Source organism: Polyodon spathula, chromosome 39 (genome assembly GCF_017654505.1).
Source record: "Polyodon spathula isolate WHYD16114869_AA chromosome 39, ASM1765450v1, whole genome shotgun sequence".
Lineage (NCBI taxonomy): Eukaryota > Metazoa > Chordata > Actinopteri > Acipenseriformes > Polyodontidae > Polyodon > Polyodon spathula.
This window is the reverse complement of record NC_054572.1, coordinates 2,942,218-2,957,570: the sequence shown is the minus strand read 5'-3', so window position 1 is coordinate 2,957,570 and position 15,353 is coordinate 2,942,218. Positions and strand designations below refer to the sequence as shown.

At 39.6% G+C, this 15,353-nt stretch overlaps 1 protein-coding gene across 2 annotated transcripts in view; it reads left to right on the top strand.

Annotated features, from left to right (window-relative positions):
• The first annotated feature begins 564 nt into the window (after nucleotides 1-564).
• Nucleotides 565-15,353, top strand: part of LOC121304631 (copine-8-like) — a 116,806-nt gene continuing 102,017 nt past the window's right edge. For both annotated transcript variants that reach the window (XM_041235870.1, XM_041235869.1), the window contains exon 1: nucleotides 565-926. In XM_041235870.1, coding sequence (XP_041091804.1) covers nucleotides 811-926 — 116 coding nt within the window. In that variant the 5' untranslated portion in view covers nucleotides 565-810. The remainder of the gene's footprint in view (nucleotides 927-15,353) is intronic.

The window sequence follows — 15,353 nt, the reverse complement described above, 5'->3', positions numbered from 1 at the left end:
GACTACCCCCCTAGTAATCACGAATCACATTAAACTAGATATACATTTCTTCGCAGTTCAAAAATGCAATTTTCAAAATCTTAAATCAGCCAGCACCTGATGAAGCAACTTTAATGTAATCCATAACTATACAACTCTCAACCGTAAAATAGGTTTCTTTACTAAGAACATGTTTTCTACTAGCTTCTTAGCATTTCTACAATATCTTCCCTAAAATCTGCGCTGGCATTGCATTTGTGCAAACTGCTGTTGCAATGCTAGAGCAGGGTTCCTTAGCGGCTCCATGGGAGATGCGAGCGCGTGACGGGAGCTGTCCAGCGGTACAGGGTGCTGAACCTGAGGACGCTAACGTATATGACAATTATATTACACCGTAGCTTATTTAGGTTGAATTTCCTTGTGTGAACGGAACTCAAGCTGAATTCAATACAGAATTGATCTTAATCCCTCATCATCGGTGTACACTGGATGCAGACACCGGCACGGGTTGCATGTAATCATATGTGGGCGGGGTTTCTCGATTGCAGTCCCTTCACTGGGCTATCGCTGGAAGAAGCTTTCTTCACAGAAGTAGTTGTCTTGTGCTGGCAGAGTTAGGCGCCTCGATCCCGTGCGCTGGGTAGGGCAGTGCTGTAACTCGCCTCTGATTAAACACTTTCCCCTCGTTTTGCTCTGTTGTTCCCTTCCTTCCCAGGGACCGCACAGGGGGCTATCGACCCGGCTCCTTCTCTCTGTGTGAGGACTCCGTTTTGCTTCTCGGACTTTAATAGGGGAAGCCTGTCTGGAGCAAGGAGTGACCCGGATCTTTGGATGCTGATGGAGGGAGACGTTATGGACAAACTGGATGATATGGCATCTGTGAGTGAGTTTGACCCCATCGCAGGCAATATTCCAGCCACCAAAGTCGAGATTACTGTGTCTTGCAGGTAAGGGTCTATCAATGGACCAGTTATGAGTGGACGTTTGCATTTTTTCTAAAAACTGGTATTACAAAATAATTACTAGTAGCAGTAGTATATTGAACAGTTATTTGAATTGTGTCTTATGCATCATTATATCGTCACTGTGTGAACTCGTTTACTTTTAGTTCCCTCTCAGGCTTCTGCAGCACTCCATTTCATTCGCAGGATAGGACGTGCACTGTCTGTAGTAGGCTATTACCCGCGAATTCTGCGCGAGTTTCATCTGCTGCAAAGCACTGCAAAGCTGGGGCCGGGTTTATGTTGCATGCCAGAAAGCGTTCAGCAGCTTCTGTTAGAATAGGGGTGTGTGCAAGGATCTTGCCAGGTATTTCAAACCCAGCTGGCTTAGTGGAGTCCTGTAAACGGGAATACTGATGTCATATAATGAACATGACACGGAGCTTTACTCCCGTGCATTATTAATACACTTACGCGTCTTCAACTTTTAACACGAGTTCACTGTGATTCCAGAGAGAATGTTTTGATACTCCTATGAATAGATCACACATTGCAAATACAAGAGGTTGGACAATTTAGATGTTACATGGAGAAGCAGAAAAGTTATCTCTCTCTCTCTCTCTCTCTCTCTCTCTCTCTCTCTCTCTCTCTCTCTCTCTCTCTCTCTCTCTCTATATATCTATATATATATATATATATATATATATATATATATATATAAAACACACACACACACACACACACACACACACACATATATCAATAAAAAGAAAGTGGACATTTATAAAAGAAACAGAAGGAGACATGCTCCACTGCAAGCAGAGTTTGACCACTAGGAGGTAGCAGTGTTTTAAAAAGATTGTTGTTATTGAAATATGTGAAACAGACCATTTCATAAAGATACAATTAGAAGTAGAAATAAGACCCTATTTAGACACATTCACTGTATATATTCACATTATATCTTTATTCTTTACTCTAATTTATATATAAACGCCAATTAGAAATACGTTTCATTTAAACTGTATAGCCTTGATGTGTGGAATACAATTACTGTAAGGTATTTATTTTCAGAAAATAAATAATGCTGTGAAAGATTTAAGTTTAAATATCACTTTAACTCAATTTAATTACCTGGGTCAGGGATTATTATTATTATTATTATTATTATTATTATTATTATTATTATTATTATTATTATTATTATTATTATATATTATTATTGTTATAAACCACACATGTAAACTGCACTCTATTGGCTTGTTGTATATAACTCTTCTCAGAGTGTAGATTTATCTCATCGTTTATCTTTTACTTTCCAATGTATAACTATAACGAATCAGAAGACAGATCAAAACTAATATCCAAAGAACTACTCTGTACCGAAATCCTATACACAAGAAACAGAGTTCTGAAAGTCAGTAACAAGGCTTTAAAATGCTGCTGCAGTGCATCAGTGTTTTAGAAGACTCCCTGTCTCTGTTTTGTGATATTGCTTTAATTAGCCCAGTAAGCTGCTGATGCATTCGCTGTTCATATTGTCTGACAGCACGTTGCTGCTCCTCCACTGGTTTCAAGTCTCAAGTCTTTGCCACTTGCAGGGTGTCCAATGGAAACTCAAGTCAGTAGGGTTGAAATGTCTTTAGTTGGTACTGTTTGTTCTGGATATCAAAAACAAAATAAAATCCATTCCAGGAATGAAGACAGCTACTGTATCAGAGAGCAAATTGTCTTCTTTGATATTTTATTCGAAATCTAAAGGTATTCTCACACAGCTGCCTCTTATTGGCTGCCCTTCATTGTGCATGCTGCTGGAATCGATGGCTTTCCAACTGATGTTTGACCTCAATCAGCCAGGGAGGAAACTGTGTAGAGAAACCCTAACTGCCTGCCTGTTACAATGCCAAGCGGGGCTTTCTGCTCAGTTCTGTGGTCATGTGCTTGGATGCCTGTATTCTGATGATTTTTGCTGTCAAACTGTTTATCTTTCTAAGATGCTGTACAGATTAAGGGAAGCCAAATGTTGCTTTATGCCTTTTAAATGCACAGCCAGGATACTGTAATGTACCTCTGAGCACTGGTGTGTATGGACTGTAGTCCCCAATTCATTTTTACCCCATTTTTCAGGGGTCCAGTGAGTCGAGGACACCTTGGCCGACCTAAGCACCCCCCCCCCCCCCCCCCATGGCAGTGGATTAGCCTGAACTCAAACCGGCGATGTCCAGGCTGTAGGGCACATCCTGCACTCCACGCGGAGTGCCTTTACTGGATGAGACACTCCCAGTGCGTTTGAGACTAAGGCACTGCAAGTACCCTTAGTGATTGGAGATTACTGTGCTTCAGGAGGAATATTCCCACACAGATATTTTACACCACTCGTGATTGCTATATAAGTACCTGTCATTTGTTTTTTCTAATTCTCTAAGCAACAGGTGTTTTTCAGCATGTTCATCTTTTCCAATTTTCAGCTTCTTCTGCTTCCTGCCGTCAGAAAGTGCTTTTGATCCAAAATATTCAATGCAGATATTTCATTCTGAGAGCCGCCTACCAAATAATCCTCCATTTGTTGCTTGATGAGAAAAGTTAGGAGAGGATTGTTTGCAAGCAAAGCAAGTGGGAAGAATAGAAACATCGCAAAAAAAGAAAAAGCCAGTAAGCCATTTTAACATACGAGATGCAATCTCTTGGCTTCCACAAAAGAAAATATTAAGGGCTTTCGATTGAAACGAGAGAGAGAGAGAGAGAGAGAGAGAGAGAGAGAGAGAGAGAGAGAGAGAGAGAGAGAGAGAGAGCTTTGGCAATACCGCTAACATTGTCATGCCAATAAAACACCTTTGAATTTAATTTGAGAGAGTACAGAGAACTTAAAAACAGCAAGCTGCTCTATATCCAAGCAGAGCCAGGATCTGACAAGATGCTCATCAATCACTGGAAATACTTCATGAAGAAGAAAAGTAATTGATAAACTGAAAACACACGACTTTAATAATTAGATACAATAATTACTTTCACACTTCAACAACAGTATCAGTCTGCCCGGCTAGTTCTAGTTCTCTGAAAGATGTTGCAAGATGTCTCCAAAATGTTGCAGCTAATTATTAAATTAGTGACTTTTCAGTTTATAGTTTATAGTTTATAGTTTTATATATATATATATATATATATATATATATATATATTATATATATATATATATATATATATATATATCTATATATATATACAGCCAGTAGATAGGTTTCTTGATTGCTTGAATAGTATTGTTCCTTGGGATAACAATTTACTGAGCTCAAATCATGTGATTTCATAAAAAAGCCAAGTGCTCGTTGATTAAGAATCTGTATAAATAGCCATTCAAACAGATTTTAATTAATGCAAAAAGATACGACTGTGCCCCTCTTGAGTAATGAAGATCGCTTGTTTGCTAGCGGCATGATTGAAGGCAGCCTGTCTGAGAGAGAAGTTGAATGAAGTGTTCTGCTTCAACAATCAACAGACTAGTCCAGAGAAACCAGTAAACCAGCTCTGTGAGGGACAGGCCATGTCCTGGAAGGCAGAGGGTCACCACACCGGCACAAGACTGTTATGCTGACTGTTGCATTGTTCAAGCCAAACCGTGGGGTGGTGGAAGTGTTATGATGTGGGGAGGAATTTCCTTTAACACAAGAATGACTTTGGTGCAGATTGAGTGCAACCTTACTGCTCAGAGACAGATTGGCGAAGTTCTTGAGGCAACAGTTTTTCTGTTCCAGCAAGACAATCTGAATGTGTCGCTTTTCCAGGAGGACAATGCAAGACCACACAGTGCTAGGATTACAATTGCACGACTTCAAAAAAACAATGTCGAGGTCTTGCCAGCGTTTTCTCCTGAACTGAGTCCAATAGAACATCTGTGAGACCAAACCACCAGTGCCATCCACAGGAGACAACCGCAACCAGCCAACTTTCGCCAGCTGGCTGCAGCTGCACAGGAAGAGCGGCAGAACATCCCACAGCAGACTATCCAGAGGCTGATCAGGGCTGTGCATCAACACTGCCAGGATTGTGTTAATGCTCAAGGAGGTCATACTAACTTTGTAATGTTTTCATTTTGACTGAAAATGTATGATTCTTTGATCTGTATTTTTATTCACATTTTCTGTGATTTTGTTTGAGATCTATATTTAAAATAGTTCATTAAATCCATTAGACATGAGTGTTGCGCTTCTGTGCATCATTATATATATTATATATATATTCTATAATATTATATATATATATATATATATATATATATATATATATATATAGGGACATCAGATTCGGATCTATAGAAAAAGCATTTACACATCCATAAATAGGTTAGTGAACCAAAACATCATGCAAACTGCTTTAAACACGGGGAAGTTGTTTGCTTTAAAAGTAAGCAAACATAAACCAGATTAATTACACTACAATACAGAGTGTTGCTATGCGGTTTGTTAAAAGCCATCTCCACACAAAGCGTTAAAAAAAATACAAAACACATGGTCAATGTACAGTAACCTGCAACTGATGGCTTCTTTCTTAACTCTAGAAGTCCCTGCCTCCCTGGTTCTGCTTTCTTAATATCTCTGTCACGGTACTTTGAAACTTTGAAACTTTAAAATAGCTAATAAGCAGCTCAGTTAGAATATTGCTTCGGCTATTTTAAACAAACGGCTGGTCAGCAATGCGATTATGAAGCTTGCTTTGTTTAATTTAAATGAATTTAAAAGCTACAACAATATCTGCAAGTGTGCGCGCCATCATAAAAACACATTACACAAAAAAATTGCTTTCTCGATGGGTATATTGAAATGTCACTGCTGACACATGCACACAACCCTTCTCTCTTAAAGGGGAATGCACCATAAGGCTGACTGCTAGAACGCTTTCTTTCTGTTTCCATCGCCGACACTGCATTTGCTGTCAGTGCCATTACTCTCATAGCCTACTTTTAATATTTATTTATCGAGGCGGTTAATTGATCAGAGCCACTAGTATGTACTGTATATCTATTATATTATATATATATATATATAGATAAAATATATATATATATATATGTAACACATACATAATTACACACACACACACACACACACACACACACACACACACACACACACACACACACACCTGACCTTCGCATGGTACATGTGTTTACCAAAAGATAATGCAGGGACTTTTTGTTCAATAATCAACCAATCAACCAATCAATCAATCAATCAATCCAGTATAGCACCCTTTGCAACAAGCTGCCCCAGAGCTCTTCACATGGCAAAACAAGAACATGTACATAGCAGCAAGCATTATAAGCAGACCAACAAATTAGTAAATACAATAAAATACATAAATAAGATAAAATAATAAAAGCAGTAAAACATACAGCAAAAAGGCAGTAGTAGTAATCATGTATACAGTATGATAGTTTTAAATCCTTTACAGAGACATTCAATTTAGGGCCCTGTAGCCGAATGCTCTACCATCTGTGGGGGTTTTTGTTTTTTTTTAATGTTTGGAACAGTGGAGTGAGTGACCTGGAACATATGGGACCAATAAGTCACTCAGGTAGGATGGAGCCAACCCATTTAAGGCTTTTTTCTGTATTCGGGTTAAACCCGAAATAGGTAATACTGTATATGAATAAACACATGTGCAGTTATCTGTGATACAAATGCAACAGAGAAGAACGTGCGCTGTTGTCAGTAAGATGATTGACCTATTAGAAAAATGTGGCTTATATACTGTCAATCATAACCCCTTGGTTAACGATTGCAACAGCTCACCCAATCTACGGCTGCCACATTGTTTCCCTTCCGGGTCGATGATTTAGTCTACTGTAGCTCCGCCCCTTTTCTAGGTGGTCGACTTCAGCCTAACTCTGGGAATGAATTGTATGGCCATCCAATCCAGGGCACTCTGTTCCCTTTATACAGCGCCCTCACAGGTCGGGAGGGAGATCTATCACCAAGAATCATTCTGTGTCATCTGAAGTGTGTGCTGTCAGCTGCCCGTTTCTTTTTACAAAGCAGACTTACTATACAGCCAGCTCAGAGCTACCGTGTCGGAGGACAATGCAGCTCTGGATGGCTTACATGCAAGCTTGCAGGTGCCCAGCCAGACCACAGGTGTCGTTGGTGCGTGGTGAGCCGAGGACACCCTGTACGATCCAAGCCCTCTCTCCCCCCTGGGTGGTGCTCGGCCAATTATGCGCCACACCCTGGGAGCTCCCATCTTCGGTTGGCAATGGAACAGCCTGGACTTGAACTGGCGTCCTCCAGGCTATGGGGTGCATCCTGCACTCCAGGTGGAGAGCCTTTACCAGATGCACCACTTGGGAGCCTGCTCCCCAGCAAAATCTTAATTGAAAAGTGACAGGAATGTCCCCAGACCCCTCACCATATGCTGTCTTTATGTAGGTTACACAACCTGGCACTGTGTGTGTGTGTCACAGTACAATAAATCAGTACAGCTGTGCAAGCTTTCTTTATAGAAATACATGAATAAATCAGTTCAATTTTCTGTTTGAAAGGAGGAACAGAGTCCCCCAGCGGGGGAGAAATCGAGTCAGAAAGAGCTTAGAAAGTTTTTACCGGATGGAAAATGAACACAAATGGATTCAGTTGTTTTTCTCTTATAAATTCTACAGTAATGCATGTTTATGAAGACGGAATGCACCAGCGGCAATAGATCTTTTAAAATGCAGCTTCACCTGCACAGTAAAGCAGTATGAACGAGCACACAGTTTAACTGCCCAGAGGTAGAAGGAGATAGATCAGAAGCTAGTGTCGTGTGAAAGCGGTTGGTGTTACACAACAAAGGAAAGCAATTAAAGAGTGGAAGAGCCTCCTGCTTCCATTGATCTTCTCGGAGTGAATGACATGTGTAGCAGCAGCCTGAGCCTGGCAACCTATCTGACAGCTTAATGCTCAATAGAGTACAGTACAGATAGATCAACCTTCATTGACCTCCACTGGGCCATGAGCCAGCCATCTCACCAATGTGCAATCTCTAATGTCTGAGTACAATGACAGTGTCACAATGAAAGACAGGATTACATTTACTAGAGACTTATGTCTTGTTTTTTTCCATTATGGCATGTTTGTATCTATTAATAACAGCCACTCATCGCTATGCAGTGTTTTTTTGCTTTGTTTAGAGTTTTGATTGCCACATTCTGCTTTCAGGTCAGAAATTTACATTTAAATGAAATTCCCTTAAAGAGAGCCGTTCAGTGTGTGTCAATATTGATCTGTATTCAGTGTACAGTAGGGCTGACACCACTGCTCCTAATCAGTACCTAGGGCAAGGCTAATGCTACCAAATTAACCCTCAAACCCAATTTGACAGGACAAGCCATCCTGCTGATTGACCAAACAGTTTCTACTCAAAACACATCTGAGAGTTGCAAAAGAAAGAAAGTTAGCATTATGTTTTGGCAGGACACGGCTACATTGAACCCTGTACACAGATGGAAATATAATGAGGAAACTAATACATGAAACAGTACAGAAAGAGGATTGATCAGACTGGTCTTGCTGTAAATGGATTTGCAGTTTATTATCAGATGGACTATTAAGTTATGCTGTCTGGAATACTTGGAATCGGATCGCCAGGTTTAGACTCAAGAGTTCCATTCTTAGAGCTCCAAATGCTTTTCTTTTCTATTTCTACAGTATATACTTATACTCTACATTCCACTTTTTTTCAGCTGCAGGAATTTCCGCCCACTAGCAGAGATAAATGTCAGTCATAAATACATTTGAATGTTCTGCTGTGTGGCTAATTCCAACTAATATTTAGTGCTTAAATTTAATCCATTCCACTGCAAAAATGCCACGCCATATCATTTCAAAGAGTCAGACAGGCTCCATCTAGCAATATGTATTTTTGTGTGAAATCTAACACAAACGATTTGCATTTTCGAAGGGAAAATGACCCATTATTGTATCTAATTACAGCAATTTGCCAGCAATTATTGTTCATTAAATCACAGTCAATTTAATGGGGGATCGGTGTTCGTCTACATTTTACAGCTTCTTTAACCAGTAAAATACATTTCTGTAGGGTTCTTTAAGCTTCACACAGTTTAATGTTGATTTTTACAATATTTAAAATATTATATTTTCTATGTTTGTATAACTAGGCATACTGGGAGCTTCAGGTTTTTCTGAATATGCCCCAAATATCAGACGTGTCTTCTGACAGTCCGAAACTCACTATCTCCGTCTGTTTTAACCCGACTCTCATCAGAACATTGTTTCCATCGTAAAATGAAACACTTTTCTGCTGTTTTCCGACAGGTGGAATAGGTGCGATTTAAATACCGGAAATGTGAAAAAATGGCAAGTTATCAAAAGTACCCATCCATTTAAAATGGAGATATCAAAAACACAAGCCAAGTTTCAAGAAACCATTGGGGCAACCTTGGCCAGCACAAAGCAAATAGGCACAACTGTAAAACCCATGGGGACCAAGGTTGCCCCAATTGTTTCTACGAACTTGGCTTGTGTTTTAGATGCAAGTTCAATCCGCTTTTATTGCGCCTGAAACCTTGACCCCCTTTGGTTTTACAGCTGTGCATATTTGCTTTGTGCTGGGCAAGGCTGCCCCAATTATTTCTTTTAACTTGCATTTTTGATATCTCCATTTTAAACGGCTGGGCACCTTTGATAACTTGGCATTTTTTTCACATTTCCAATGTGTTTTTTGCTTCAGATATCACTTCTGTTTTCACTTAATGGATAGTAGCACACACACACACATTACAGGAATAGCAAAACTGTTCAACCTATATTGAGGCAATGTATTGCCATTTGGGTAGGAGCAGCCTGGTCTGTTGAAAGGGTTAAGATGTGAATCTGTGTAGCGTAGCGGTTATGTAGTTGGAGTGAAAGTATGACTAGTTAGGGTTCAAATCGATATGCAGGTGTAGCAAAGTGGTTAACTGTGTGCAGGTGAAGGTAATGCAGCGGTGATTAATAAACAGACAGACAATTATAATCCAGGTGCAATGTTGTTTAATGGTTTTTAAATGCAATGGCATGATGGCAAAACAACAGTAAATAATAACAATGGCAATGAGGCAATACAGCGGCCTGTATTGGTTATTTGTAATCCGCGGGTTGTCCCTGAAATAATAACAGTCCCATTTCAGTTCACCTGCACGTAAGACATGCACAAACAGTTTGGCACCAGAGTAGGGGGGTAAGGGGGGTATGGAGGAATGCTGTTGGGTTGATCAATACAAACGCAATGGTGCAAAACCTGTGAGTGTGCAGAGCAACAAGCCTCTGAATTGTAAAGGCTCTGCTCTGCTGTGTGATTGATTATTGTAGTGCTGCAGCAGAGCAAACAAGATCCCACGCTGCATCCCCCCAGACTGCCACAACCACGGGTCCATGTAAATTCTTTGACTGTTCAGGGAGTTCACACTTGCCAGCAGAGCACAGAGCAATTTGAGCTTGGCTTTCCTCCACTCTTTTTCAAGCTGCAACTGAGGCACAGGTGAGATTTCATTATCTGGCAGACTACTTTACTAAAGCAAGACTTTGAAAAAATAATGGTCAACTGAACAAATGCGGTGTGTGCTTTTTTGGTGATAAATCTGTTGCTTCACTGGAGAAAGCTCCAGAGGGAAGGTCTTCAGCAGCCAGAGTAAATGTTACTAAAACAACACACACACACACACATTCAATTGTTATATCATTTAGGCAGAGCATTCTGTTTTAATGTTTTAGAGCCCATCTGTTGTGGGCTATTGCCTGCTAATAAAGCTTCCTGATTGGTGGATGCCACAAATGTCTGTTCGAGGTGGAAAAACTATTGCTGAGCACATATACCGCAACCAGTCAAAAGTGCTGTATACAGATGACATGAGGATGGCTTTGTGTGGCGTGGGTGGTGACGTCAGACCAGGGAAGCAGTACACAGACAGATGGAGGTACGGGGCTAAACTGGCTGCAGCTGTGTATTTATTAAAGAATAAAACAAAAACACTTTTACAAAACACAAGAGAAAGGGCATATTGGCCAAAAAACACCATTCCTAGAAACGACTAGCTTTCACTCTGTAGTCATGACAGCATTCGCTCTCTTTCTCTATATTTACGTCTGTCTTCTGAGCTCTCTCAAGCTCTCCCTCTAATGAGCCTGGAGTGGGTCTTTTTATAGTCTGTGGCTGGAGCCGTTAATCAAATAATTACCTTATTAAGGCTCCAGCCACATTCCCATGAGATTTTATAAGGATGGGGGTTTAACTAAACCTAACTATACCCTAAAAGACCATCTTTTTTGTCTCAAATATTAAATAACAATGACGGACGGCCTTCAATAATACTAATGAAAACATACAGAAATATACACAAGGGGTGTGCACCCCATCACAACAGCATGGAAAAGCCTGATCTCTACTTGAAATACCCACTTGTGCGTAGCGAATGAAGAGATTTCAGAAGGAAAAAACTGCCTCTCTAATTGTGGCGTACATTCCACACTCCTGGGACCGTGCAGGAGAGGGGAGTTTAATTGTCCTCCCAGCACTGAGATACATTAGTGCCATTAGCTGCAGCTGTATTAAAATAAATCCCCTTCCCTCTGATTGAGCCACACTGCTGATAACCAGAATAGCTGCAGCAAATTAAAAATAAAAAACTGAGAATGGATAATGGGTTTCCAATACTGTCCTGTATCATGCATGGATAATGGCTTTCAATACTGTCCTGTATCATGCATGGATAATGGCTTTCAATACTGTCCTGTATCATGCATGGATAATGGCTTTCAATACTGTCCTGTATCATGCATGGATAATGGGTTTCAATACTGTCCTGTATCGTGCATGGATAATGGGTTTCAATACTGTCCCGTATCATGCATGGATAATGGGTTTCAATACTGTCCTGTATCATGCATAGATAATGGGTTTCAATACTGTCCCGTATCATGCATGGATAATGCGTTTCCAGTACTGTCCTGTATCATGCATGGATAATGGGTTTCAATACTGTCCCGTATCATGCATGGATAATGCGTTTCCAGTACTGTCCTGTATCATGCATGGATAATGGGTTTCAATACTGTCCTGTATCATCCATGAATAATGGATTTCCAATACTGTCCCGTATCATGTATGGATAATGGATTTCCAATACTGTTTTAGCTCACAGTATACAACAACATATTTAAAACATCAAACAATTAAAAAATAAAAAGCAGGATTGCATACATTCAGTGATATTCCAAGCAGGACCCGTTCTGGAATTTCAGGCACAGTCAATGATTGCAATGATTCAATTCAAGTTTTTGATGACATGTCACAAGCAGTACAGTAGGGAGTAATATGCATTTAGAGTCGGGGCTGGAAGCCAATTAGAGTCCAGGTAACATGATGAGCCGTGCAGTGGCGAGGGAGGCTGCTGTAACTCCCTGCAGCGCTGCGCTGAACCCACGCTGCTCCAGAGGAACCTGACACAGCTTTGTTCAGACACAGTGGATCATTATTGTAACAAATAATAGGATGCAAGAGATACCGATTGAGAACTATAACAAAGGAGCGAGATATTCCCGAACATGGCCTTGTCCAGCGCTGTGGTCTGCTTTGAAAAGGAGTGGCATGTAATTTCTCTTTAATGAAGTCCAGATGCACTGTATTGTATTTATCTGAGCAGAATCGCTTCAGTGTCACTCTCGCTAGACTATATATATATATATATATATATATATATAATATATATATATAGTGCTGCGTTCTCTTAACGAGTCAGCCCACAATGAAATCAGTTCGGACTTCTCTTTTCTTTACTGCTGCAGTTTAAATAAAGCAACGGCAGCTGCACATATTTTTAATGCACAATCACATAGGCATCAACACATGAAAATAATACAAAAGAAAAAATATATATAAACATATGGTCATTAAAAGTTATAAAATAAATGTAGTCCTTTTAGTGGTACCACTTTAGCAACACGTGTGCCTTAAAACCATACAAGTCCTTGAATTAGCTCTCATCTGATCCTTAAAGCGATGTCCAGTGTGATGTCTCGATTGCAGTTCAACGTGGTTCTTCAACCTAAAATAAAATATTGAGAACTAAAATATTCCTAGCCCTCTCAGCTACTTCAGGTCTTTTATCAAGGATTTGATCCTAAAGTCACAGACACACATCACAGACTGGCAGCGTCCATCTTAGTTTTCTATATTCACTGGAGAGCATGTTGTATTAAGGGCTCTTAAAGGTACTATGCCAAATTAAAATAAGTCTGCCGACTAAATATTAATAAAGTCTTATTTTGATTTAATGAACTTTTTAACAGTAATTAAACAACTCTAGTCCTTTGTTGGTAACATACACTATAAAATAATAATAAAATAATGTTTTATTTTATAGGGGCTTCCATATGCATGGTTTAAGATGTTGATTTTCACCTTTGGAGCACCAAGGACCTTATTATCTAAATGGTGCTGGAAGTTTTCCTAAATAATCCTAAGAAGATTCCCTATTAGGTCTTCCTTAGCTGGGTGGAGATGTGCAGTGGTGCTCTGTCTGCACACTCACCAGGGTTCAGGGCTGGTGTATAGAGGTGCTAACATGGTTGTTGCCTAAAAACTTATTTGTTTGTCTGGACTTTACAAGGTCTTTGTGATAAAATGTGCTGTTAAAACTTGTTTGTCTTGTGGGCAGAGATGCCACACAATGCAAATAGGTTTCTGAAAGCAAGCATATCTCTACTGAGACTGCAGAGATTGTGTAAATGATCATATCTTTGTTGCATTTACCTGATATGTGACACCAAACGAAGCTGCAATTTAAATCCCAACAGCTCAAAACAAACTCACTGGGATCAACAATCTCAGTTAACCTTTTATTGAAAAAAGAAATACACTACAAGGATTGTGTTTACCGTTTATTAACATGAAAAAAATCTGTTCAAATAATAACAATAAAACATATAATAATGCACTGCAAATTGATGCAATCCAGTCTAAATTTTGAATTTATTTACACACACCAGAAATAAAAAAAATAAAAAACATACAAAAAAAAGTTTCCCCACAGTGTTCAAACACCGCCTCTGCTGCAGTAGACTCCCTGTGGATCATAAAACCTTCCGTAACACTAAAAAAAATACCGAAAGAAACAGCTTGACAAATGTTCCTGCAGAGCTGTCTTATTTAGAACATGTTTGTCTCCCTCAGTTTCTTTTTGAAGATTTATGATCAGGTTTTGTGATGGATGCATCTGGATTCACTTGGTGGACCAGCGCATGAATAAGCCCTATATGGAAGCATAGATTATTATTACAAGACTAGACTCCATCAATACAAGTCGATTGCAGTTTGATGACAGGTCACAGTGCTGCTTATAATCCGTTAGTCCTTAGAGAGAGAGCTCAGACCCCTCTTCTCCCCAGGCAATAACATTCCTGTGCAGGTGTGGAAACGCGAGTCTGGACATATATCCTCAGCTCACTGAGCACCCTTGAGCTTTTATTGTATGTAGGTACAGTCGTCTCCATATAAGAGAACACCCCTTGGGAAGCAAGCGAAAGTTTCTCTAAGACGAAGTTAGCCACCACACACAATATGAATCAATCAAAAATCTAAAAAATTCTGTGAAGTTACAATGCGTCCATGAGGTAGCCCCACAGTCGGAGCATCTCCAGCTAGTATCATCTTTATTTATAAAACGGAATGTTTGCATGCTGCACGCTGATTGGCTGTTGAGGATTTTTGACCCTGCATTTAAATAGTACAATGAACGACGGAACAAGTAAATCATCAGTTTAAAAAAATGCAAGAGACACAAAGATTTAACAAGGCAACAACTTAATGGAATCGAAGAAAAGTAAAATAATTGGGCAGCTGGTGTTTTTTTTATTGATTTGATTAAACAAAGAAATGGTTATCGGCTTAAAAACTGTTTGTCTTGAAAATGTAAATGGACTGTTAGGATAACTCTCTGTTTCAGTGCTCAATTCGGCTGGTCAAGAGTACTCCGTGCCGGTCTCAATCGAACAAAGTAAATAGCAATACAAAAAATAAAAACCAGTCTAAACAGTGCTGACATAAACCGTAATCATAGTTAATGACCAGGCATTACAAATGCCAATCATGTCTTTTTGTACTGGCTTCTCCATGTCAGCGGTAGTGATGCATGGATAGTGAACATTGTCCTTTGCTTTTCTGTATCTTCAAAAATCCATGGACCACAGATTGCGAACCACTGCTCTAGGTTATAGGACATGAATAACCATGTAATTACACCATAATAACCAGGTTATTAACAGTGATTGTGGCTGTTACAGGTTGACTATTGTGCAATTACAGTAACCTAGCAATTATCAAGGACATAATCTTGAGACTAATATATTAAAGTAACTACATGATAACACCACAGCACTTGTCAGAGCATTAACCTTTAATAGTTAT